Here is a 26,975-nt window from a genome sequence, read left to right on the forward strand (position 1 = left end):
TTCAGAAGTTTGTTGAATGCTTTTGCCATGATTTTTGCATTTTCCTTGTTACTGTGTGTCATTCTTCCATCTTCATCTTTCAGTATTAGTGTAGGGACCTCATATTGTTGTAGTTGTTTCCCAAAGATTTTATAGTAGTTCCTGGAGTTGGCTTTATGATAATTACCTTCTATAGAGTTTATAATATCTTTATGGAATCCTTCTTTATGGAATTCTTCTTGTTTACACACACACACACACACACACACACACACACACACACGTGTGTGTGTGTGTGTGTGTGTGTGTGTGTGTGTGTGTGTGTAAAGAAGTATTGCAGTAACTGTGTATTGACGTTAATAAGTGAATTAGCAACTGACACTGTAAGTTCCCTTACTGAAATGTACCATTCTTTACTCACGAAGCTGATGTTATTACTGTACTTTCTGTGTTGACGAGGCCAATTGTGTGAAAATATACGGAACGACTGATATTTCGTCCTAATTCTATTAAATAAAAAAAAAATCTGAAAGCGGTTGTTCTCACGGGCGACTGCAGGCTGTGTTGCGCCCTTGAAAGTGCGGGGATTCTCTGCTCACGCCCGCCCCTCCGCTCCCCCACTTCCGCCGCTATCACAAGACGTCGGCGTGCGCGAGGCGATGCTCACCTGTCTGCTGAGGTGTTTGTATATCTCTGGCCGCTCTGCCCGCGGCGTCAGTCCCAGGCGCTCAGTCCGCTGAGATGCGCTCGCCGAGACGGGTCGGGCACGTGCCCCTAGCGCTGTTCCTGCTTTTGCTGCCACTGCCGTTGCTCGCCGCGGAGAAAGACGGTGAGTCGGATTAGAGACGCACAGCGAAAATCTGTCCAGCTGGCGGCGAGCTTCGACTGCGAACCCGAGAGAGTTCATGATCGCCAGTTCATGAACCTCTTTCGTGTTCTACATCTACATGATTACTCTGCAATTCACATTTAAGTGCTCGGCAGAGGGTTCATCGAACCAGAATCATACTATCTCCCTGCCATTCCACTCCCGAACAGCGCGCGAGAAAAACGAACACCTAAACCTTTCTGTTCGAGCTCCGATTTCTCTTATTTTATTTTGATCATCATTCCTACCTATGTAGGTTGGGCTCAACAAAATATTTTCGCATTCGGAAGAGAAAGTTGGTGACTGAAATTTCGTAAATAGATCTCGCCGCGACGAAAAACGTCTTTGCTTTAATGACTTCCATCCCAACTCGCGTATCATATCTGCCACACTCTCTCCCCTATTACGTGATAATACAAAACGAGCTGCCCTTTTTTTGCACTCTTTCGATGTCCTCCGTCAATCCCACCTGGTAAGGATCCTACACCGCGCAGCAATATTCTAACAGAGGACGAACGAGTGTAGTGTAAGCTGTCTCTTCAGTGGACTTGTTGCATCTTCTAAGTGTCCTGCCAATGAAACGCAACCTTTGGCTCGCCTTTCCCACAATATTATCTATGTGGTCTTTTCAACTGAAGTTGTTCGTAATTTTAACATCCAGGTACTTAGTTGAATTGACAGCCTCCACACTTGTACTATTTATGGAGTAATCGAATTCCAACGGATTTCTTTGGGAACTTGTGTGGATCACGTCACACGTTTCGTTATTTAGCGTCAACTGCCACCTGCCACACCACACAGCAATCTTTTCTAAATCGCGTTGCAACTGATACTGGTCTTCGGATGACCTTACTAGACGGCAAATTACAGCATCACCTGCGAACAATCTAAGAGAACTGCTCAGATTGTCACCCAGGTAATTTATATAGATCAGGAACAGCAGAGGTCCCAGGACGCTTCCCTGGGGAACACCTGATATCACTTCAGTTTTACTCGATGATTTGCCGTCTATTACTACGAACTGCGACCTTCCTGACAGGAAATCACGAATCCAGTCGCACAATTGGGACGATACCCCATAGGCCCGCAGCTTGATTAGAAGTCGCTTGTGAGGAACGGTGTCGAAAGCTTTCCGGAAACCTAGAAATACGGAATCAACTTGAGATCCCCTGTCGATAGCGGCCATTACTTCGTGCGAATAAAGAGCTAGCTGCGTTGCACAAGAACGATGTTTTCTAAAACCGTGCTGATTACGTATCAATAGATCGTTCCCTTCGAGGTGATTCATAATGTTTGAATACAGTATATGCTCCAAAACCCTACTGCAAACCGACGTCAGTGATATAGGTCTGTAGTTCGTTGGATTACTCCTACTACCCTTCTTAAACACTGGTGCGACTTGCGCAATTTTCCAATCTGTAGGTACAGATCTATTGGTGAGCGAGCGGTTGTATATGATTGCTAAGTAGGGAGCTATTGTATCAGCGTAATCTGAAAGGAACCTAATCGGTATACAATTTGGACCTGAAGACTTGCCCGTATCAAGCGGTTTGAGTTGGGTTTGAGTTGCTTCGCAACCCCTAAGGTATCTACTTCTAAGAAACTCATGCTAGCAGCTGTTCGTGTTTCAAATTCTGGAATATTTCAACGTCTTCCCTGGTGAAGGAATTTCGGAAAACTGCGGTCAATAACTCCGCTTTAGCGGCACAGTCGTCGGTAACAGTACCATCGGCACTGCGCAGCGAAAGTATTGACTGCGTCTTGCCGCTTGTGTACTTTGTTGGTGCTGTTGTGGTCTTCAGTGCGAAGACTTTGCTACAGCTCGCGTCATGTTGGAAAGCGAGCCTATTTTCAGCTGTTCCGCGCATCCCCCACCATTAGCTGCTAGTAGCCAGTAAGGCTGGTATTACACTATCAAATTTCTTTGTCAAAGATTTGGTCAAAGATGTGATCAAATATTCCGTCAAATATATTTGACAAAGATCTTTGACGTAGCGCTAGGGTGTTACACTGTCATCAAATTTTTCCTCAAAATTCAAGATGGCTGACAACAACTTGTTATTAACCGCAGCAGTTGCATGTACCGCAATTGCATTGTGTGCACATGCGGAAAAGAAGTGGGGGGGAAAAAAAGGAACAGTACATACGAGGTTGACGGTCTTAAATTCCTGGGATTACTACTTGATAATAAATTCAGTTGGGAGGAGCACATCACAGAACTGCATAAACGCCTTAACAAATCTGTATTGGCAATTCCAGTGTTAGCAGACATAGGCAACATAAAAATGAAAAAGCTTGCGTACTTTGCCTACTTTCATATGGTATAATATTTTGGGGTAACTCTTCAAGTCAAACAAAAGTTTTCAGAGTCCAAAAGCGTGTAATACGTATTATTTGTGGAGAAAGTACAGGGACGTCCTGCAGAAACCTCTTCAAAGAACTGGGTATACTAACTACTGCCTTGTAGTATATTTACTCCTTAATGAAATTTGTCGTAAATAATATATCTCTTTTTCCAACAAACAACTCAGTTCATACATACAATACCAGGAACAAAAATGATCTGCACAAGGACTAAAAAAGCTTACTTCAGTTCAAAAAGGTGTCCACTGCTCAGGAACACTCATCTTCAATAATTTGCCACCAAATATAAAAAATTTAGTTACAAATAAAGATCAGTTTAAAAGGAGCCTGAAAGACTTACTAGTGGCCAACTCCTTCTACTCTATTGACGAAATTTTTAATAGAAACAAATGATGTATTGTAATTATTCATACTATTAGTATTGTTATTTCAGCTTTAAAAAAAATTGACATGTTCCACATCCACAAGGATCTCCTCAGCACGGATCTATGGAACGAAAAACTAATCTAATCTGGGTGAAGCCGTGGGTTTTACGACGACACGATAAAAGCATTCGACAAAACTTGTTACGTGAGCTTACAGTGGAAGACGTCAAGTCGTACATCAATTACTTAAGAATGGATGAGCATACATTTCTGTATGTGCTCAGTGAAGTGTATCCTCGTATCACAAAGCACAATACTCACTTAAGAACTGCTATATCTGCAGAAGACAGGCTCACTGTGACTCTCTGATTCCTTGCTACAGGAGAGGGTTAGGTTAGGTTAGGTTAGGTTAGGTCAGGTCACCAATCTTCTTAATCTATTTTTGTATTCAGGGTGCCTAACTTTGTAAAGCGCATCATCAGCTTCATACATCTCTATTAATTTTGTAGTTGTCGGCACACTCCAACTGCATTTACCGGCAATGTTTATAAAAACACTACAGACGACAGAACGCTGCAGCGATGCTAGCGCCCCTTGTGGTAACATGTCACATTGCAGTGAACAGAAGACAAGCGATTTCTTTGATCAAATCTACAGCGAGGCCCTAGATTTGATCAAATATTCGACGACATTTGACAAAGTTCCTATTACACCATCAAATATCTTTGACAAAGATATTTGACAAAGAAATTTGATAGTGTAATATCGGCCTAACATTCACTCTCTTTCCGAGCGGCTAGCCGCGAATCACAAACTGGACCGTTGTTGCCGTATTTTGCGATAATTCAGTTTCATTCGTAGAGCGACCGAATTGCAATAACTCGTGCAGATCGTTAATTTATAACAGTCACGCGACAGAATGTATGAATTTGACTTTCTTGCGTGTGAATGTGGTCTCACAATTTAGCATTTACCCGCATAGTACTGTCAGTATAGTCCGATAGAATTAATTTGCGGACAGGTTACAAGCTATGTAGGGGGGAGGGGGGGAGGGACATTCAAGATAACAGACACTGAAAGTCTTGTGCATGAAGCAATGGACAGCTGTGTTGTGTCACACTGAAAAGTTTCAAAAATAAGACTTTCACAGTGAGGTGAAGATGGATAAAAGCCTAGAACTATCATCCTTAATTTACAATCAGATGTTTCGGACATGGACTCAGATAGCAGATGGTATTACGATGTAGACTTTGAAACAAAGTAAAGTAATTTTTCTTGGTTTAAAGATTCATATTTTAAAAACGTTTTTGTCAACATATCAATTGCATACACTGTACACATTTTATTGATTAGGGATATGTAACCTGTGAAGTATTCGGACTGTTATGTTCAACGCATTGCCCAAGGAGAAGTTAAGCTTCTCCCAGCCTCTTGTATTACGTGCGAGAATGCGTTTGGTAAATTCATCAAAAACTCCAGTATGTCATATTTATGGCACGAATTGGAAAATGCCTTAAAATGGAAAGGAGGGTTACCTGTCGAGATACAGGTAGTTTTCGACGTTATCGGGGCATTCATTCGAATTATTCACTAAAGATGGTTAATTGTTAGCTCATTCAATGGATCATAAATGCGTTCTCCCACTGTAATATCGAAAGAGTTACTAAGAATTCATAATGCCTGTTCAACATATGATAACATACTGACAATTTCTATGAAGTTCTGCACTAGTATCTACTATCAGTAATTCATTTCTACGCATAGTGATTTACATTGAACTGCAGTGAAACGCACCCTCATACGAACATACACTACTGGCCATTAAAATTGCTACACCAAGAAGAAATGTAGATGATAAACGGGTATTCATTGGAAAAATATATTATATTACAACTGACATGTGATTACATTGTCACGCAGTTTGGGTGCATAGATCCTGAGAAATCAGTACCCAGAACAACCACCTCTGGCCGTAATAACCGCCTCGATACACCTGTGTATTGAGTCAAACAGAGCTCGGATGGCGTGTACAGGTACAGCTGCCCATGCAGCTTGAACACGATACCACAGTTTATGAAGATTAGTGACTGGCGTATTGTGACGAGCCAGTTGCTCGGCCACCATTTACCAGACGTTTTCAGTTGGTGAGAAATCTCGAGAATGTGCTGGCCAGGGCAGCAGTCGAACATTTTCTGTATCCAGAAAGGCCCGTACAGGACCTGCAACGTACGGTCGTGCATTATCCTGCTGAAATGTAGGGTAGAGCTACGGGTCGTAACACGTCTGAAATGTAACGTCCATTGTTCAAAGTGCCGTCAATGCGAACAAGAGGTGACCGAGACGTGTAACCAACAGCACCCCATACCATCACGCCGGGTGATACCCCAGTATGGGGATGACGAATGCACGCTTCCAATGTGCGTTCACCGCGATGTCACCAAACACGGATGGCACCATCGTGATGCTGTAAACAAACATGGATTAATCCGAAAAAATGACGTTTTGCCATTCGTGTACGCAGGTTCGTCGTGGAGTACACCATCGCTGGCGCTCCTGTCTGTGATGCAGCGTCAAGTGTAACCGCAGCCATGGTCTCCGAGCTGATAGTCCGTGCTGTTGCAAACGTCGTCGAACTGTTCGTGCAGATGGTCGTTGTCTCGCAAACGTCCCCATCTGTTGACTCAGGGATCGAGACGTGGCTGCACGATCCGTTACAGCCGTAGCGATAAGATGCCTGTCATCTCGACTGCTACTGATACGAGGCCGTTGGGATTCAGCACGGCGTTCCGTATTACCCTCCTGTACCCACCGATTCCGTATTCTGCTAACAGTCATTAGATCTCGACCGACGCGAGCAGCAATGTCGCGATACGATAAACCGCAATCGCGATAGGCTACAATCCGACCTTTATCAAATTCCGAAACGTGATGGTACGCATTTCTCCTCCTTACACGAGGCATCACAACAACATTTCACCGGGCAACGCCGGTCAACTGCTGTTTGTGTATGAGAAATCGGTTGGGAACTTTCGTCATGTCAGCACGTTGTAGGTGTCGCCACCGGCGCCAACCTTGTGTGAATACTCTGAAAAGCTAATCATTTGCGTATCGCAGCATGTTCTTCCTGTCGGTTAAATTTCGCGTCTGTAGCACGTCATCTTTGTGGTGTAGCAATTTTGATGGCCAGCAGTGTAACAGATTTACAAAGCTACATTCGTATGTATTGTTATAGCATAGATAAAATGCTATAGCTCTCCACGCTACTCTGTTCTATCCAAACATCGTCGTCGCTGCATAATTATTACAATCTACATCCATCTTTTTGTCTGCCTCTACAGTTTTGTACCCCCGAAAACTTCCCTCCATTACTAAATTGACCATTCCATGGTGGCTCAGCATGTGTCCTGTCAAGAGCCCCCTTATTCTAGTTAGCTTGTGCGATATATTTCTTTTCTTCTGAGTTGCAGTCGATACCTCCTCATTCACTATTCGATCTACTCATCTATTTTCAGCATTCTTCTGAAGCACTACATTTTGAAAGTTTGTATTATCTCATTTTCCTAAATGCGTATCGTCCACACTCGCGCACAAGGCTACACTGCAGACATTAATCTTTAACAAGGCTTCCTAACATTTAAATGTACATTCGACTAGCGAACAGCGCTGATTTGGCACTCGTTGTACTAGGTATCCACAGTTGGACGCCTTGTGTAGTGTTGCGTTAATGAATTACATCCACATACCTTTCTCGTGAATCAATCTCTCTATTGGTGAAAGCATGTGAAAATCCCTAAAGTAGTTCCTGAGTTTAGTCTTCACATAGACACAGAAAAACGTGATGGGGTACTTCAGTTCGTCATTTTTCAACAAGCCACAGCTGCAAAATACTAACACGAATTCTTTACAGACGAGTGGAAAAACCAGTAGAAGCCGACCTCGGGGAAGATCAGTTTGGATTCCTTAGAAATACTGGAACACGTGAGGCAATACTGACCTTACGACTTATCTTAGAAGAAAGATTAAGGAAAGGCAAACCTACGTTTCTAGCATTTGTAGACATAGAGAAAGCTTTTGATAATGTTGACTGGAATACTCTCTTTCAAATTCTAAAGGTGACAGGGGTAAAATACAGGGAGCGAAAGGCTATTTACAATTTGTACACAAACCAGATGGCAGTGATAAGAGTCGAGGAACATGAAAGGGAAGCAGCGGTTGGGAAGGGAGTAAGACAGGGTTGTAGCCTCTCCCCGATGTTATTCAATCTGTACATTGAGCAAGCAGTGAAGGAAACAAAAGAAAAATTCGGAGTAGGTATTAAAATCCATGGAGAAGAAATAAAAACTTTGAGGTTCACCGATGACATTGTAAGTCTGTCAGAGACAGCAAAGGACTTGGAAGAGCAGTTGAACGGAATGGATGGTATCTTGAAGGGAGGATATAAGATGAACATCAACAAAAGCAAAACGAGGATAATGGAATGTAGTCCAAATAAGTCGGGTGATGCTGAGGGAAATAGATTAGGAAATGAGACACTTAAAGTAGTAAAGGAGTTTTGCTATTTGGGGAGCAAAATAACTGATGATATAAAGTGTAGACTGGCAATGGTAAGGAAAGCGTTTCTGAAGAAGAGGAATTTGTTAACATCGAGTATAGATTTAAGTGTCAGGAAGTCATTTCTGAAAGTATTTGTATGGAGTGTAGCCATGTATGGAAGTGAAACATGGACGGTAAATAGTTTGGACAAGAAGAGAATAGAAGCTTTCGAAATGTGGTGCTACAGAAGACTGCTGAAGATTAGATGGGTAGATCACGTAACTAATGAGGAGGTATTGAATAGGATTGGGGAGAAGAGAAGTTTGTAGCACAACTTGACCAGAAGAAGGGATCGGTTGGTAGGACATGTTCTGAGGCATCAAGGAATCACCCATTTAGTATTGGAGGGCAGCGTGGAGGGTAAAAATCGTAGGGGGAGACCAAGAGATGAATACACTAAGCAGATTCAGAAGCATGTAGGTTGCAGTAGGTACTGGGAGATGAAGAAGCTTGTACAGGATAGAGTAGCATGGAGAGCTGCATCAAACCAGTCTCAGGACTGAAGACCACGACAACAACAACATTTCAAAAATATCTACAAAAATCTTCGTTATGAATAAATCTGTTTATTAGTGAAAAGAAACTAAACTAAACTCCGCCCGAACAGGCCATGAAGGCCCAACGGCACCGACCGGCCGCCGTGTCATACTCAAAGCAAAGGCGTCACCGGATGTGTATATGGAGGGGCACGTGGCCAGCACACCGCTCTCCCGGCCGTATGTGAGTTTATGTTATCAAGTAGCTCCTCAGTTTGCCTCACAAGGGCTGAGAGCACCCCACAAAGTTTCAAATACCGGCTCCACGGCCATTGTTCGGTCTTCACAGCTGAGCTCTTTGCCCTCTACCAGGCTGTTCTTTACATCTGCCGCCACCGATATTCTGCGTATGTCATCTGCTCCGATTCCCTGAGCGCCACCCAGAGCCTCTGTGATCCGTATCCGGTTCACCCTTTCGTGCACCGGATCCAACGCTCTCTTCAGCAGCTGGTGGACGTCGGTTCTCCGGTTAGCTTTATGTGGGTCCCTGGCCATGTCGGTATCCCTGGGAACGAAGCTGCAGGTGCAGGGGCCAAGGCTGCGGTCCTCCAGCCTCGGACAGCTTCTTGTTGTGTCGCTTCGTCGGATTGTAGCAGGGTCATTTGTCGGCGCATTTTATCGCTGTGGCGTGCCGATTCGGCTGCACTTACGGACAACAAGCTTCGGGCCTCGAAACCTCTTCCCGTGGCTCGGACGTCCTCCTCACGCCCTTCTCGGCGGGAGGAGGTCGTTTTGGCCCGGTTACGAATTGGACACTGCCGGTTCAGCCATCGCCATCTGCTGACGGCTGCGCCGGCGCCGTTCTGCCCATGTGGGCAATTGCTGACGGTCCGCCACATTTTAACGTCCTGCCCGGATTTTAACACACTGCGTCTTGATCTTGGCCTGCCCTGTAGTCTAGATGCCATTTCAGCGGATGACCCACGAGCAGCTGCTCGCGTTCTTCATTTTATCAACTTGACCAACCTCTCTAAGGACCTTTGATTATGCTGTTTTTTTTTTTTTTTTTTTTTTTTTAATCCTATGCCTGTCAGTCTGTCTTTTATCGTGTTTTCCCTTTTAGTTGCCGGCCGCGGTGGTCTAGCGGTTCTGGCGCTGCAGTCCGGAACCGCGGGACTGCTACGGTCGCAGGTTCGAATCCTGCCTCGGGCATGGGTGTGTGTGATGTCCTTAGGTTAGTTAGGTTTAATTAGTTCTACGTTCTAGGGGACTTATGACCTAAGATGTTGAGTCCCATAGTGCTCAGAGCCATTTTTGAACCTTTTAGTTGCTGTTTTAAACTTGTGCCTGGCGGTGCATTCCTAACGTAGTCTGGGCGCTAATGACCATTGAAGTTTTGCGCCCTAAAACCACAAAAAACAAACCGCTTGCAAACAGTGCTCGGCAGACCGGATGGTCACCCATCCAAGTGCTAGCCCAGCCCGACAACGCTTAACTTCGACAGTCTGAATGGAACCGGTGTTACCAATGCAGCAATACCAGTGAAAACGACATTAAAATCCCTACAGTAGTTCCATCCGGTCTGCCGAGCGCTGTTCGCAAGCGGGGTGCTCTCAGCCCTTGTGAGGCAAACTGAGGAGCTACTTGATAACATAAACTCACATACGGCCGGGAGAGCGGTGTGCTGACCACATGCCCCTCCATACACACATCCAGTGACGCCTTTGGTTTGAGGAAGACACGGCGGCCGGTCGGTCCCGTTGGCCCTTCATGGCCTATTCGGGCGGAGTTTAGTTTAGTTGCTGTTCATAATATACATAAATGCCCTGGTGGATGACATCGGTGATTTGGTGATCACGACCTACACTCAGGCTCATAAATTAAGGACAAGTGCAGAAGTTGGCGCCACATAACGTGGCACTGCACCAAACTGGCGCTAATAGCATAGGCACATAGGGAACGCAGACGACACAGATCTGTAAGTCCACGGTATTGGTGATGAGAAAACCGTCCCGAAACACATGTGCTACAAAACACCACTGTTTCCTGCGTATGTACCCCGACATCAGTATGGGATATGACCACCGTGCACACGTACACAGGGCACACAACGGGTTGGCATTCTCTGGATCAGGTGGTCGAGCAGCTGCTGGGGTACAGCCTCCCATTCTTGCACCAGTGCCTGTCGGAGCTCCTGAAGTGTCCCAGCAATTTGAAGACGGGACCGAGAGTATCCCAGACGTGCTCGACGGGGTTTAGGTCTGGAGAACAGGCAGGCCACTCCATTCGCCTGACATGTTCTGGTCCGAGGTACTCTCCCACGATGGCAGCTCGGTGGAGCCGCGCGTTATCATCCATCAGGAGGAAGGTGGGACACACTGCATCCCTGAAAAGGCGGACATACCGGTGCAAAATGACGTCCCGATACACCTGACCTGTTACAGTTCCTCTGTCGAAGACATGCAGGGGTGAACGTGCACCAATCATAATCCCACCCCACACCATCAAACCACGACCTCCATACAGGTCGCTTCCGAGAACATTAAGGGGTTGGTATCTGGTACCTGGTTCACGCCAGATGAAAACCCGGCCAGAATCACTGTTCAGACTATACCTGGACTCGGTCGTGGACTCAGAGGACGTTAGACACGGGTTCACAGGTAGAGGCCGTGTTTCTTGACTTCCGCAAGGCGTTCGATACAGTTCCCCGCAGTCGTTTAATGAACAGAGTAATAGCATATGGACTATCAGACCAATTGTGTGATTGGATTGAGGAGTTCCTAGATAACAGGACGCAGCATGTCATTCTCAATGGAGAGAAGTCTTCCGAAGTAAGAGTGATTTCAGGTGCGCCGCAGGGGAGTATCGTAGGACCGTTGCTATTCACAATATACATAAATGACCTTGTCGATGACATCGGAAGTTCACTGAGGCTTTTTGCGGATGATGCTGTGGTATATCGAGAGGTTGTAACAATGGAAAATTGTACTGAAATGCAGGAGGATCTGCAGCGAATTGACGCATGCTCCAGGGAATGGCAATTGAATCTCAATGTAGACAAGTGTGATGTGCTGCGAATACACAGAAAGATAGATCCTTTATCATTTAGCTACAAAATAGCAGGTCAGCAACTGGAAGCAGTTAATTCCATAAATTATCTGGCAGTACGCATTAGCAGTGATTTAAAATGGAATAGGCATATAATGTTGATCGTCGGTAAAGCAGATGCCAGACTGAGATTCATTGGAAGAATCCTAAGGAAATGCAATCCGAAAACAAAGCAAGTAGGTTACAGTACGCTTGTTCGCCCACTGCTTGAATACTGCTCAGCAGTGTGGGATCCGTAACACATAGGGTCGATAGAAGATATGGAGAAGATCCAACGGAGAGCAGCGCGCTTCGTTACAGGATCATTTAGTAATCGCGAAAGCGTTACGGAGATGATAGATAAACTGCAGTGGAAGACTCTGCAGGAGAGACGCTCAGTAGCTCGGTACGGGCTTTTGTCAAAGTTTCGAGAACATACCTTCACCGAGGAGTCTAGCAGTATATTGCTCCCTCCTACGTATATCTCGCGAAGAGACCGTGAGGATAAAATCAGAGAGATTAGAGCCCACACAGAGGCATACAGACAATCCTTCTTTCCACGGACAATACGAGACTGGAATAGAAGGGAGAACCGATAGAGGTACTGAAGGCACCCTCCGCCACACACCGTCAGGTGGCTTGCGGAGTATGGATGTAGATGTAGATGTAGATGTAGATGTAGAACATAAGTGATCGTATGCACATAGAAAAACGACGCGACAACTTTATAATGTGTCTAGCTCATTGGTTTCCAACATTCCTGAGATCATTATTCCTGAGTGCAATAAAATATTAGCTATTACCTCTACTACCGCCTGCGCCTTCCACCATCATCAGCATTAGCGCATAATCGAACTCAAGAAGAAAAAAGAATTTTCTTTCAACTCTTTTGTCTTTCAATTGATGAAAGGGAAATGATAATTGGTTTATGTAGACGTTTCATTAAATCAGAACGAATCAATGAATGAGACAATTGCTTTGGCCTCATTCCAACAATCTTAATGTGACCACAGCCACAACTTCAACCTGCAATTACCACAGCTGCCGTGGGGAGAGGGGTGGGGCGTTTGCGGAAAGCAATGCAGTAATAGTCGGCCGGCCGCTGTGGCCGAGCGGTTCCAGGCGCTTCAGTCCGGAACCGCGCCGCTGCTACGGTCGCAGGTTCTAATCCCGCCTCAGGCATGGATGTGTGTGATGTCCTTAGGTTAGATAGGTTTAAGTAGTTGTAAGTCTAGGGGACTGATGACCTCAGAAGTTAAGTCCCATAGTGCTTACAAGGGAACCTCCCTATTGCACCCCCCTCAGATTTAGTTATAAGTTGACGCAGTGGATAGGCCTTGAAACACTGAACACAGATCAATCGAGAAAACACGAAGAAGTTGTGTGGAACTATGAAAAAATAAGCAAAATATACAAACTCAGTAGTCCATGTGCAGGATACGTAACATCAAGGATAGCGTGAGCACAGGAACGCCGTGGTCCTGTGGTCAGTGAGAGCAGCTGCGAACGAGAGGTCCTTGGTTCAAGTCTTACCTCGAGTGAAAAGATTATTTTCTTTATTTTCGCAAAGTTATGATCTGTCCGTTCGTTGATTGACGTCTCTGTTCACTGTAATGAGTTTAGTGTCTGTGTTTTGCGACCGCACCGCAAAACCGTGCGATTAGTAGACGAAAGGACGTGCCTCTCCAATGGGAACCGAAAACATTTGATAGCAAGGTCGTAGGTCAACCGATTCCTCCACAGGAAAACACGTGTGATATATTCTATACCACACTGGTGACGGCATGTGCGTCACGTGACAGGAATATGTTGTCGACCCACCTAACTAGTACACTTGGCGAATGGGTAAAAAGATTCTTCGACCTTGCCCGATTTAGGTTTTCAAAAATGGTTCAAATGGCTCTGAGCACTATGGGACTTAACTTCGGAGGTCATCAGTCCCCTAGAACTTAGAACTACGTAAAACTAACTAACCTAAGGACATCACACACATCCATGCCCGAGGCAGGATTCGAACCTGCGACCGTAGCGGTCACGCAGTTCCAGACTGAAGCGCCTAGAAACGCCCGGCCACACCGGCCGGCCCTTTAGGTTTTCTTGTGGATGTGATAATCACTCCCAAAAAAGTGATGAAAACATAAGAGTTTGCCACATAAACTGCAACAAATGAATGCAACAGTTTCACAGTCGCACAGTTTTCCCTGTGCTCTGTCAAAACATATGTTTTTAACGCTTTCAAATTTTTCCGTGTGTAGACCGTCAAATCCTGCATATGTCCAAGCAAATCTGAACATGTTCTGGATTTTAGGAGAGTGAAGTTGATTATATAAAAAATTAAAATTTTCGCACAAGGGAAGACTTGAAACCAAGGACCTCTCGCTCCCTAGCCGCTTACGGTAACCACGGGACCACGGCGCTCCTGAGCTCAAACAATCCTTGATGTTGGCTATCCTGCACATGGACTACTCGGTTTGTGTATTTTGCTTAATTTTTTCATAGTTCCACACAACTTCTTCCTGTTATCTCGATTGAAAAAAATGGTTCAAATGGCTCTGTGCACTATGGTACTTAACATCTATGGTCATCAGTCCCCTAGAACTTAGAACTACTTAAACCTAACTAACCTAAGGACGTCACACAACACCCAGTCATCACGAGACAGAGAAAATCCCTGACCCCGCCGGGAATCGAACCCGGGAACCCGGGCGCGGGAAGCGAGAACGCTACCGCACGACCACGAGCTGCGGACTATCTCGGTTGATCTGCGTTCAGTTTTTCAAGGCCTATCCACTGTGCCAACTTATAACTAAATCTGAGGGGGGTGCGATGGGAAGGTTCCCTTGTTAGAGCCACTTGAACCTTGCCACGATTGCGTCTTCCAGCAAGACAATGCAATGTCTCACACTGGTCGCAGTGTACATGGATGGTTCGAAGAGTGGCAATCTGAGTTTACCGCACTCCCCTGACCACCAAACTCGGACGATTAAAACCCAATAGAGTATCTTTGGGATCAGCTGAATCGGACTGTTCGCGCCGTGGATCCTGATCTGAGAAACCTACCGCAGCCGACCCCGCCATTGGAGTCGACATGGCTCCACATTCCCTTCAGTACCTTCCAGAACCCCATTTACTGTCTTTCTGTAGTCTCTGAATGGTCCGCTGTGCAAAAAGTGGTTATTCACGCTTTTGACAGGTGGTCATATTAATTTGACTGGACAGTGTAGAATGCTGAGCCGATGCTCAGTCCATCATGAGTGGTACCTACACAGTGTGATCAAAAGTATCCGGACACCCTCAAAAGCATACGTTTTCATATGAGGTGCATTGCGCTGCCACCTACTGCCAGATACTCCATATCAGCGACCTCAGTAGTCATCAGACATCGTGAGAGAGCAGAATGGGGCGCTCCGCGGAACTCACGGACTTCGTACGTGGTCAGGTGATTGGGTGTCACTTGTGTCACACGCCTGTACGCGAGATTTCCACACTCCTAAACATCGCCGGCCGGAGTGGTCGAGCGGTTCTAGGCGCTACAGTCTGGAGCCACGCGACCGCTACGGTCACAGGTTCGAATCCTGCCTCGGGCATGGATGTGTGTGATGCCCTTAGGTTAGTTAGGTTTAAGTAGTTGTAAGATCTAGGGGACTGAAGACCTCAGATGTTAAGTCCCATGGTGCTCAGAGCCATTTGAACCATCCTAAACATCCCTAGGTGCACTTTTTCCGATATAAAAGTGAAGTGGAAACGTAAAGGGTAACGTACAGCACAAAAGCGTACAGGCCGACCTCGTATGTTGACTTACAGAGACCACCGACAGTTGAAGAGGGTCGTAATGCGTAGCAGGCAGACATTTAGCCAGACCATCACATAGGAATTCCAAACTGCTCCAGGATCCACTGCAAGTACTTTAACAGATACGCGGGAGGTGAGAAAACGAGGATTTCATGGTCGAGCGACTGCTCATAAGGTACACATCACGCTGTTGAATGCGAAACGACGCCTCGCTTGGTGTAAGGAGCGTAAATATTGGGCGATTGAACTGTGGAAAAACGTTGAGTGGAGTGACGAATCACAGTACAGAATGTGGCGATGCGATGGCAGGGTGTGGGTACGGCGAATGCCAGGTGAACGACATCTGCCAACGAGTGTAGTGCCAACAGTAAAATTCGGAGGCGGTGGTGGTGCTTTTGATGGAGGGGCCTCCACCCCTTATTGCGTGGCACTATCACAGCACTGGCCTACATTGATATTTTAAGCACCTTCTTGCTTCTTACTGTTGAACAGATGCTCGATCGTGTTGAAAGATTCAGTCGCCATCCCCAAATGGTTGGCGACTGAATCTTTCAACACGATCGAGCATCTGTTCGTAATGCACGGTCTGTGGCGGAGTGGTTGCACGACAGTAACATCCCTGTAACGGACTGGCCTGCACAGAATCCTGTCCTGAATCCTATAGAACATCTTTGGGATGTTTTGGAACGCCGACTTCGTGCCAGCCCTCACCGACCGGCATCGATACCTCTCGTCAGTGCAGCACTCCGTGAAGAATGGGCTGCCACTCCGAAAGTAACTTCCCAGCACCTGATTTAATCTATGGCTGCGAGTGTGGAAGCTGTCATCAAGGCTAAGGGTGGGCCAACACCATATTCAATTCCAGCATTACCAATGGAGGGCGCCACGAACTAGTAAGTCTTTTTCAGCCAGGTGTCCGGATAGTTTTGATCACATAGTGTGGAATTTCTCCTTACAAGGGAACCTCCCCATCACACCCCCCTCATATTTAGTTATAAGTTGGCACAGTGGATAGGCCTTGAAAAACTGAACACAGATCAATTGAGAAAACAGGAAGAAGTTGTGTAGAACTATGAAAAAAATAAGCAAAATATACAAACTGAGTAATCCATGTCCAATATAGGCAAAATTAAGGAGAGCGTAAGCATAGTAGTGCCGCGGTCCCGTGGTTAGTGTGAGCAGCTGAGGAACGAGAGGTCTTTGGAGGTCCTTGGTTAATTTCTTCCCTGAAGTGAAAAGTTTACTTTCTTTGTTTTCGCAAAGTTATGACCTGTCCGTTCGTTGATTGACGTCTCTGTTCACTGTAATAAGTTTAGTGTCTGTGTATTCCGACCGCAGGGCAAAACGGTGCGATTAGTAGGCGAAAGGACGTGCGTCTCCAATGAGAACCGAAAACATTTGATCGCAAGGTCATAGGTCAACCGATTCCTCCACACGAAAACACTACTGATATATTCTATACGACACTGGTGACGGCATGTGCGTCACATGACAGGAATATGTTGTCGACTCACCTAACTTGTACACTTCGCGAATGGGTAAAAAGATTCTTGCACCTTGCCCGATTTAGGTTTTCTTGTTTAGGTGTTGCGTCCCCATACTACGGCGCAGTTAGCTCGCATCGGACGGACGAATAATAATTGGCTGAAAATAAAAAATTAAACTTCTCACTCGAGGGGAGACTTGAACCAAGGACCTCTCGTTCCGCAGCTGCTCACGCTAACCACGGGACCACGGCGCTCCTGAGCTCAAACAATCCTTGATGTTGCCTATCCTGCACATGGACTACTCAGTTTGTATATTTTGCTTATTTTTTTCATAGTTCCACACAACTTCTTCCTGTTATCTCGATTGATCTGTTTTCAGTTTTTAAAGGCCTATCCACTGTGGCAACTAAATCTGAGAGGGGTGCGATGGGGAGGTTCCCTTGTTAGTAGAATGGTAACTTTTCCCAGTGAGAATAGACAGTTTTTACAAAACATGCTTCCTTTGCACAACTTCTCTTCCTGGTGACACATGCCTCGCCCACATTCTGGACCTGCATTTAAAATCAAGGAAGCTAAAATGTTTACACTACATTACCGTTTGTAAATAGCTTTATCGCCCGTCTCCTTACTTCTCAGCTGGCGGCTGGTGGATATTGGAGGACTGTGTCTGACCACTGGCGTAATAGCAATACTTTGTAGACCCCATTACATAGTTTCTCTACTGTCGTGTTGCCAACAGTTCGTTTATTGCTGCGATGTTAGTAACGACGCAGTTTCTGCTCTACTGCAGGAACTACCGACAACTCCGACACCGCATTTCCATAGATTATTTAAGCATACATGATATGTACATGTAGATTAAAACTGAAGAAACTGCAAAAAGATGGGAATTTAAGGAGATGGGACCTGGATAAACTGAAAGAACCAGAGGTTGTACAGAGTTTCAGGGAGAGCATAAGGGAACAATTGACAGGAATGGGGGAAAGAAATACAGTAGAAGAAGAATGGGTAGCTTTGAGGGATGAAGTAGTGAAGGCAGCAGAGGATCAAGTAGGTAAAAAGACGACGGCTAGTAGAAATCCTTGGGTAACAGAAGAAATATTGAATTTAATTGATGAAAGGAGAAAATATAAAAATGCAATAAATGAAGCAGGCAAAAAGGAATACAATCGTCTCAAAAATGAGATCGACAGGAAGTGCAAAATGGCTAAGCAGGGATGGCTAGAGGACAAATGTACGGATGTAGAGGCTTATCTCACTAGGGGTAAGATAGATACTGCCTACAGGAAAATTAAAGAGACCTTTGGAGAGAAGAGAACCACTTGTATGAACATCTAGAGCTCAGATGGAAACCCAGTTCTAAGCAAAGAAGGGAAAGCAGAAAGGTGGAAGGAGTATATAGAGGGTCTATACAAGGGCGATGTACTTGAGGACATTATTATGGAAATGGAAGTGGATGTAGATGAAGATCAAATGGGAGATACGATACTACGTGAATAGTTTGACAGAGCACTGAAAGAACTGTGTCGAAACAAGGCCCCCGGAGTAGACAGCATTCCATTGGAACTACTGACGGCCTTGGGAGAGCCAGTCCTGACAAAACTCTACCATCTGGTCAGCAATAAGTATGAAACAGGCGAAATACCCTCAGACTTCAAGAAGAATATAACAATTCCAATCCCAAAGAAAGCAGGTGTTGACAGATGTGAAAATTACCGAACAATCAGTTTAATAAGCCACAGCTGCAAAATACTAACACGAATTCTTTACAGACAAATGGAAAAGCTAGTAGAAGCCGACCTCGGGGAAGATCAGTTTGGATTCCGTAGAAATACTGGAACACGTGAGGCAATACTGACCTTACGACTTATCTTAGAAGAAAAATTAAGGAAAGGCGAACCTACGTTTCTAGCATTTGTAGACTTAGAGAAAGCTTTTGACAATGTTGACTGGAATACTCTCTTTCAAATTCTAAAGGTGGCAGGGGTAAAATACAGGGAGCGAAAGGCTATTTACAATTTGTACAGAAACCAGATGGCAGTTATAAGAGTCGAGAGGCATGAGAGGGAAGCAGCGGTTGAGAAGGGAGTGAGACCCGGTTGCAACCTCTCCCCAATGTTATTCAATCTGTATATTGAGCAAGCAGTAAAGGAAACCAAAGTAAAATTTGGAGTAGGTATTAAAATCCATGGAGAAGAAATAAAAACTTTGAGGTTCGCCGATGACATTGTAATTCTGTCAGAGACAGCAAAGGACTTGAAGGGAGGATATAAGACGAACATCAACAAAAGCAAAACGAGGATAGTGGAATGTAGTCGAATTAGGTCGGGTGATGTTGAGGGTATTAGATTAGGAAATGAGACACTTAAAGTAGTAAAGGAGTTTTGCTATTTGGGGAGCAAAATAACTGATGATGGTCGAAGTAGAGAGTATATAAATTGTAGACTGGCAATGGCAAGGAAAGCGTTTCTGAAGAAATTTGTGAAGAAACATCGAGTATAGATTTAAGTGTCAGGAAGTCATTTCTGAAAGTATTTGTATGGAGTGTAGCCATGTATGGAAGTGAAACATGGACGGTAAATAGTTTGGACAAAAAGAGAATAGAAGCTCTCGAAATGTGGTGCTACAGAAGAATGCTGAAGATTAGATGGGTAGATCACATAACTAATGAGGAAGTATTGAATAGGATTGGGGAGAAGAGAAGTTTGTGGCACAACTTGACCAGAAGAAGGGATCGGTTGGTAGGACATGTTCTGAGGCATCAAGGGATCACCAATTTAGTATTGGAGGGCAGCGTGGAGGGAAAAAATCGTAGAGGGAGACCAAGAGATGAATACAGTAAGCAGATTCAGAAGGATGTAGGTTGCAGTAGGTACTGGGAGATGAAGAAGCTTGCACAGGATAGAGCAGCATGGAGAGCTGCATCAAACCAGTCTCAGGACTGAAGACCACAACAACAACAACGATATGTACATATATGTATTTGATGCAGAGTCGACGGTACAAAGTATGTGTGTATTGGGTGGACTATCCGAGGAAGATTCGTTTCACAAGCCGTAACGTACGCCACACTATGTCAAGCGTTAATGCTAATATTTTAAATTGGAAAAAATATAGTTATTCGTAACTTATATAAACAGTATTACAGTTTTACGAAATAGTGGTAAAAGTAACGATCTTTTAACAATAATTTAGTCTGGTGACCCAAATGTAATCCCTTTGGTTCAAATGGCTCTGTGGACTATGGGACTTCAGAGGTGATCAGTCCCCTAGAACTTGGAACTACTTAAACCTAACTAACCTAAGGACATCACACACACCCATGCCCGAGGCAGGATTCCATCCTGCGATTGTAGCGGTCGCGCGCATCCAGACTGAAGCGCATAGAACCGCTCGGCCACACCGGCCGGCTGTAATCCCTTCGCTTTGATTCCCCAGAATACATCATTTTATCCCTTATGGAGTAATTACCCCGAGGCTGGGAACGCGCTGCTATAGATGGATCGCAAATTTCTCTTTTTCAGGAACGCTTTCCTCGCTATTGGCAGTCTACATTTTATATCTTCTCTATTTCAGCCGCCGTCAGTTATTTTGCTGCCCAAATAGCAAAACTGGTCTACTACTTTCAGTGTCTCGTTTTCTAATCTAATTTTCTCACCATCGTCCCATTTAATTCGACTATATTTCATTACCTTTCTTTTACTTTTGCTGATATTCACGTTATACCCTCTTTTTAAAGACACTGTCCATTACATTACACTGCTGTCCCATGCCCTTTGGCGTCTCTGCCAGAAGAGCAATATCGTGAGCAAACCTTAAAGTTTTCACTTCTTCTTCTTAATATTTGATATCCTTACCAAATTTGTGTTTGGTTTCTCTCATCTCCTTGATTTCCAGGCTATGGTCTGCTCCATGTACAGAGTCATTGGGGATACGCTACAGTCCTGTCGCTTCTCAACAACTGCTTCCATTTCAGTTCCTAAGACAGCTGTCAGGGTGCAGAGCGGAGTAACGTTGTAACCTAAAATCTCTGTCACTGCAACTAGAAAGTCCACATTTGAGTCACGGTTACACTGACCTTCTTAGGTCGGTTTTATTGTTCAGTGGCGTGATTCTGTTAACTTTTGTGTGTACTAACTCTGGTTTCGGAAGCCTACGCACTTAGTTTACACAACCTGATGATGAAAAATGTGTGTACATTAACATGGGATGTGTCCACCATTTGCCTTTATAACGGCCTGAACGCTGCTGCTACGGACACTTTTAATGAGATTGTAAGTAGGCTGTTTATGTTTTCTTATTGGCAACGTTACGTAGCGCTCTGTATGAAAATCACTGGCTGTGCTGTGTGCAGTCTGTGGCTAGTTTGCATTGTTGTCTGCCATTGTAGTGTTTGGCAGCGGCAGCTGGATGTGAACAGCGCGTAGCGTTGCGCAGTTGGAGGTGAGCCGCCAGCAGTGGTGGATGTGGGGAGAGAGATGGCGGAGTTTTGAAATTTTTAAAATGGATGTCATGAACTGCTGTATATATTATGACTGTTAAGGTAAATACGTTGTTTGTTCTCTATTAAAATCTTTCATTTCCTGACTATGCCTACTAGTAGTTAGTGCCTTCCGTAGTTTGAATCTGTTATTTAGTTGGCAGTAGTGGCGCTCGCTGTATTGCTGTAGCTTGAGTAATGAAGATTTTTGTGAGGTAAGTGATTTGTGAAAGGTATAGGTTAATGTTAGTCAGGGCCATTCCTTTTTAGGGATTTTTTGAAAGTCAGATTGCGTTGCGCTAAAAAATATTGTGTGTCAGTTTAAGGACAGTTATGTATAATTTTTTCTAAGGGGACGTTTCAAGATTTCTCAATGTCTTCAGAGGGATGGCAGTCCGTACGTCCTCAAGAGCCAAAACCAGAGGTAGTGTTGTTCCAGGCTGGGGTCTGGATCCGTGTCGTCGTTCTGTCTCATCCCAAACCTGCCCAGCGCCGTAGCCGAGTGCCCAGCGCACTGGCTTGTCATACCGGGGGTGCACGGGTTCGATTCCTGGCTGGGTTGGAGATTTTCTCCGCTAATAAATAACGGTAATTTTGGTATCACGATTACATAATTATCTCACACACGGACCCTCAACTGAAAGTTTGTTCGTTCCTAATTCAAATTCTGCACACGCAATTCTTGAACATTCTCAGCCTAAATTTACACAGGCAAGTATCTCAGCTTAAAAGTACCACACGTGGTCACTGCCAAAGTTCCCCATGAGTTTTACCTGCCCACCTTTATATGAATCTCCCACCAAAAGGTTTCGTTCTCGTCGATAAGAAAAGGGAAATCATAATTTTTAGCTACTCTTAAGTATTCCACACGCATACCATTACCATATCCTTTAGTTTTACGGAGTCCACTGAAAACAGGTGTCTCAACTTCAGGAACCAGCGACAGAGTGTCGAAACGTGGCCAGCCCACACTCCCCCACAAGTGGGGGAGGACCCTGTCTGTTACCGTACTGGTCAGCCACACTGGAGGCCCTCCAGTGCTCTGGAATACTTCCTTTCTCTGGTTCTGCCAAAGGTGACCGGAGGACTGTCTGAAAGATAATGACACATTCCACATCGACTATCTGTGGTCAGCAGACAAAAAACCATTCACTCATTTCTCAAACATCACAAAAAGGGATGTAGGGATCTATTTCTTTTTTGAAGGAAGTGCACGTATGAATAATTAAATATACAGATTGTCCTTCTTTTCAAGATCAGTATCCGGTTTCAATGTACTGAATGAAATTGTGTAACCATAAAATTGCTGTTCTGCCAAGAACAACAACGGGTATTACTGTACCCAATAAGGCAAATCTTTTCTATGTCGGGTATTACTGTACCCTTTGGTTCCCGGGTTCGATTCTCGGCGGGGTCAGGGATTTTCTTTGCCTCGTGATGACTGGCTGTTGTGTGATGTCCTTAGGTTAGTTAGGTTTAAGTAGTTCTAAGTTCTAGGGGGCTGATGACCATAGATGTTAAGTTCCATAGTGCTCAGAGCCATTTGAACCATTTGAACTGTACCCTTTCACGCACTTGTTTTTTGTCTAAGGCTTCTTCAGTGGGATAGTTTGTTGACATTTGCGTTTCTTCTCATCTGGTCTGGAGATCGCACTAGCACTTCATTTCCGAAACATGAGCACATTTTTATATTCCGAACTTTCTCTTTCACAGTGTTCAGCATGTTTACCCTTATTTTTTGGTGCGTTATTACACTTTTGCCACTAGTTATAAATTTTTTTTCGAAAATTCTGCTTTTAAAGACGTAAATGAATTCACAATATTTGCGTCTTTAAAAGCACAGGTTTTGAACAAATACATATGTAACTACTGGCAAAAGCGTAATAGTGCACCAAAAAATAAGGCTAAACATGCTGAACAGTGTAGGAGAAAAAGTTCGGAACATAAAATTGTACCTATGTTTCGGAAATGAAGTGGTAGTGCGATCTCCAGACCAGATGAGCAACAAGAAAAAGCGATTTTACTTACAAAACAAATGTTTCGTAAGGCATTTCTTTCTTAGACTGATTACATTTCTCCCTACGAATCTGAGTGTGGCATCTGATTTCCCTGAAATCTGCTTTATGTGGTCACTCCACTGTGCTCGGAATGGTTACTGCTACGCAGTGCTTCGGGTTGTTTCTCAAATATAGACATCTTAACAAGTTAATTTAACGCTTTTAAGCGCGTATTAAATGTGTGAATACAATATTTGCACAAGTAAGAAAATGAAATTTCCATGTGCGCCAACAATCTTTTATTACATGTTTTGTTAATTAAGTTAAACATTCCAGAATGAGATTTTTCACTCTGCAGCGGAGTGTGCGCTGATACGAAACTTCCTGGCAGATTAAAACTGTGTGCCCGACTGAGACTCGAACTCGGGACCTTTGCCTTTTGCGGGCAAGTGCTCATTCTAGAAACAACCCCCCAGGCTGTGGGTAAGCCATGTCTCCGCTTTCTTCCAGGAGTGCTAGTTCTGCAAGGTTCGCAGGAGAGCTTCTGTAAAGTTTGGAAGGTAGGAGACGAGGTACTGGCAAAAGTAAAGCTGTGAGGACCGGGCGTGAGTCGTGCTCGGGTAGCTCAGTTGGTAGAGCACTTGCCCACGAAAGGCAAAGGTCCCGAGTTCGAGTCTCGGTCCGGCACACAGTTTTAATCTGCCAGGAAGTTTCGTATCAGCGCACACTCCGCTGTAGAGTGAAAATTTCATTCAGGAGTGTAGTTGTTCAATATTGCGTTTCTTCCCCTGCGTACGCCCCATGTGTTGGATTCGTTTACTTTCAGGGTCAATGTCAGCGCCTGCGGCATTGGTGAATCTTCTGCACGTCCTTAACGAAAATCGATACTGTTTTCTGGCATTGCTGCTTTCCTACAGACAACCACATCATCTTGGAACAGGCTTATAGAAGTTGGGTTCTAAGCCATTGTATGATTCACATGCGGAGTGAAAAAGAAGTCCACCGACAAAATTTTGGACGTTGTCGAGGGATATTGGCTCCTGTCTCGCGTTTTTCGGCCGACGTTCATCTAATGATTTTTCAGACGTTTCGCCAGCACGAGTGGCTGGCATTGTCAAAGCTTCACCCTCCACTGCCGGTGGTGAACTGGAGGCGAGCTCGCGGCCGCAGACTATATGTAGCTGGCGCGCCAACGTCCGAGGGCTTCTCCGCGGTCATTTCCGGTGCGGTTCTCTTCTTGCTACCTGCGACGGTCGTTCGCTGCAGTACGGGAAGCCAGGATCCGTTTACCTTAAGGCTTTCCTCTTTCTTGTTGAAACTGTTCGATGATACTTTCGTGGTGTGGAGCCATGGTGAAGAACAGCTCGGTGAATTCCTAAGACACTTGAACAGCCTCCATGCCAACATAACATTTACCATGGAAGTAGAAAAGGACAAGAAACTGCCATTTCTAGATGTGCTGGTCACAAGGGACTGCGAAAACCTGGGACACAGCGTGTACCGAAAACCGACTCACACGGACCGATACCTGCACAAACTGTCAAACCACCACCTGAGCCAGAAAATAGGCATGATTAGTACGCTCGTAACGACAGGAGGACGAATATGTGAGCCTCAACACCTCAAACGAGAAATGCAACACCTGGAAACTGTTCTGAGGAGCAATGGGTACTCCACAAATTACATTAGAAGTGTAACAGAGCCAAACACTCGGCGAAGTAAGGAACCAGAAAAAGAAATGTCGGGTACGGCCTTTCTGCCATACATTCCCAGAGTGACGGACAGAATCGGCGGTATATTGCGCAAACACGGCGTAAAGACGATTTTCAAACCGACAAGGAAGACCAAAGAGTGTCTTAGATCGGCGAAGGAGAAAAGAGACCCCCTTACAATGTCGGGAATATACCGCATACCGTGCACATGCGGAAAAGTTTATGTCGGAATGACTGGACGATCCATTAACACCAGGATCAAAGAGCACAAGCGACATTGCAGGTTGGGGCAGGTGGAGAAATCGGCCGTGGCAGAGCACGCACTGAATGAGACCGACCACGTAATAAAATTCGCCGACACGGAAGCTCTGGCTGTAGAGAAGCACTATCACACGCGCTTGTTCAGAGAAGCTGTAGAAATACAAAAACACGCGAACAGCTTCGACAAGAAAGAGGAAAGCCTTAAGGTAAACGGGTCCTGGCTTCCCGTACTGCAGCGAACGACCGTCGCAGGTAGCGAGAGGAGAACCGCACCGGAAATGACCGCGGAGAAGCCCTCGGACGTTGGCGCGCCAGGTGCATACAGTCTGCGGCCGCGAGCTCGAATACGACCTTCCATTTTCCCGACCTTGCTCCCACCATGACCCCACTCGTAAGCGGCACCCACTGTCCCTCCCATCTCGACGCCAGGATGTAGGCAACGGCCCCACACACACACACACTCACACACACATACACACACACACACACACACACACACACACACAGTCACACATACGCACACACACCGCAACGAAACGATCACATACACAAACAAGCAATAGCAATAAAACGAAAATCTGAATAGATACACTTCCCTCTTAAATATATGTCATCTTCTTAATTATATGACTCTCATAGTCATATAACCTTCTCAAATTTAATTGTTTTTTTTCTTAAATCTATGATTCCTTCTAATTCATATGTTTTTCTTCAACTTATATGTTTTATTGTTTTTCTTCAACTTATATGATTTATTGTTCGTCTTCAACTTATATGTTTTTGTTAAACTTATTATGTTTTTGTTAAACCATATCTTTTTCATTACGTTTTTGTTAAACTTATACTTATATTTATATATATTAAAACACTTAACTATATGTCTCCTAAAAGAACTTCATAAATGTCTCCTGAATATCAAAATACACTCCTGGAAATGGAAAAAAGAACAGATTGACACCGGTGTGTCAGACCCACCATACTTGCTCCGGACACTGCGAGAGGGCTGTACAAGCAATGATCACACGCACGGCACAGCGGACACACCAGGAACCGCGGTGTTGGCCGTCGAATGGCGCTAGCTGCGCAGCATTTGTGCACCGCCGCCGTCAGTGTCAGCCAGTTTGCCGTGGCATACGGAGCTCCATCGCAGTCTTTAACACTGGTAGCATGCCGCGACAGCGTGGACGTGAACCGTATGTGCAGTTGACGGACTTTGAGCGAGGGCGTATAGTGGGCATGCGGGAGGCCGGGTGGACGTACCGCCGAATTGCTCAACACGTGGGGCGTGAGGTCTCCACAGTACATCGATGTTGTCGCCAGTGGTCGGCGGAAGGTGCACGTGCCCGTCGACCTGGGACCGGACCGCAGCGACGCACGGATGCACGCCAAGACCGTAGGATCCTACGCAGTGCCGTAGGGGACCGCACCGCCACTTCCCAGCAAATTAGGTACACTGTTGCTCCTGGGGTATCGGCGAGGACCATTCGCAACCGTCTCCATGAAGCTGGGCTACG

At 45.2% G+C, this 26,975-nt stretch overlaps 1 protein-coding gene across 2 annotated transcripts in view; it reads left to right on the forward strand.

Moving 5' to 3' along the window:
- Nucleotides 1–687: 687 nt before the first annotated feature.
- The window catches only part of LOC126108143 (uncharacterized), a 241,463-nt gene continuing 215,175 nt past the window's right edge, over nt 688–26,975 (forward strand). For both annotated transcript variants that reach the window (XM_049913389.1, XM_049913388.1), the window contains exon 1: nt 688–808. In XM_049913389.1, the coding sequence (XP_049769346.1) occupies nt 721–808 (88 nt within the window). In that variant the 5' untranslated portion in view covers nt 688–720. The remainder of the gene's footprint in view (nt 809–26,975) is intronic.

The sequence above is a fragment of the Schistocerca cancellata genome, chromosome 11 (genome assembly GCF_023864275.1).
Source record: "Schistocerca cancellata isolate TAMUIC-IGC-003103 chromosome 11, iqSchCanc2.1, whole genome shotgun sequence".
NCBI lineage: Eukaryota > Metazoa > Arthropoda > Insecta > Orthoptera > Acrididae > Schistocerca > Schistocerca cancellata.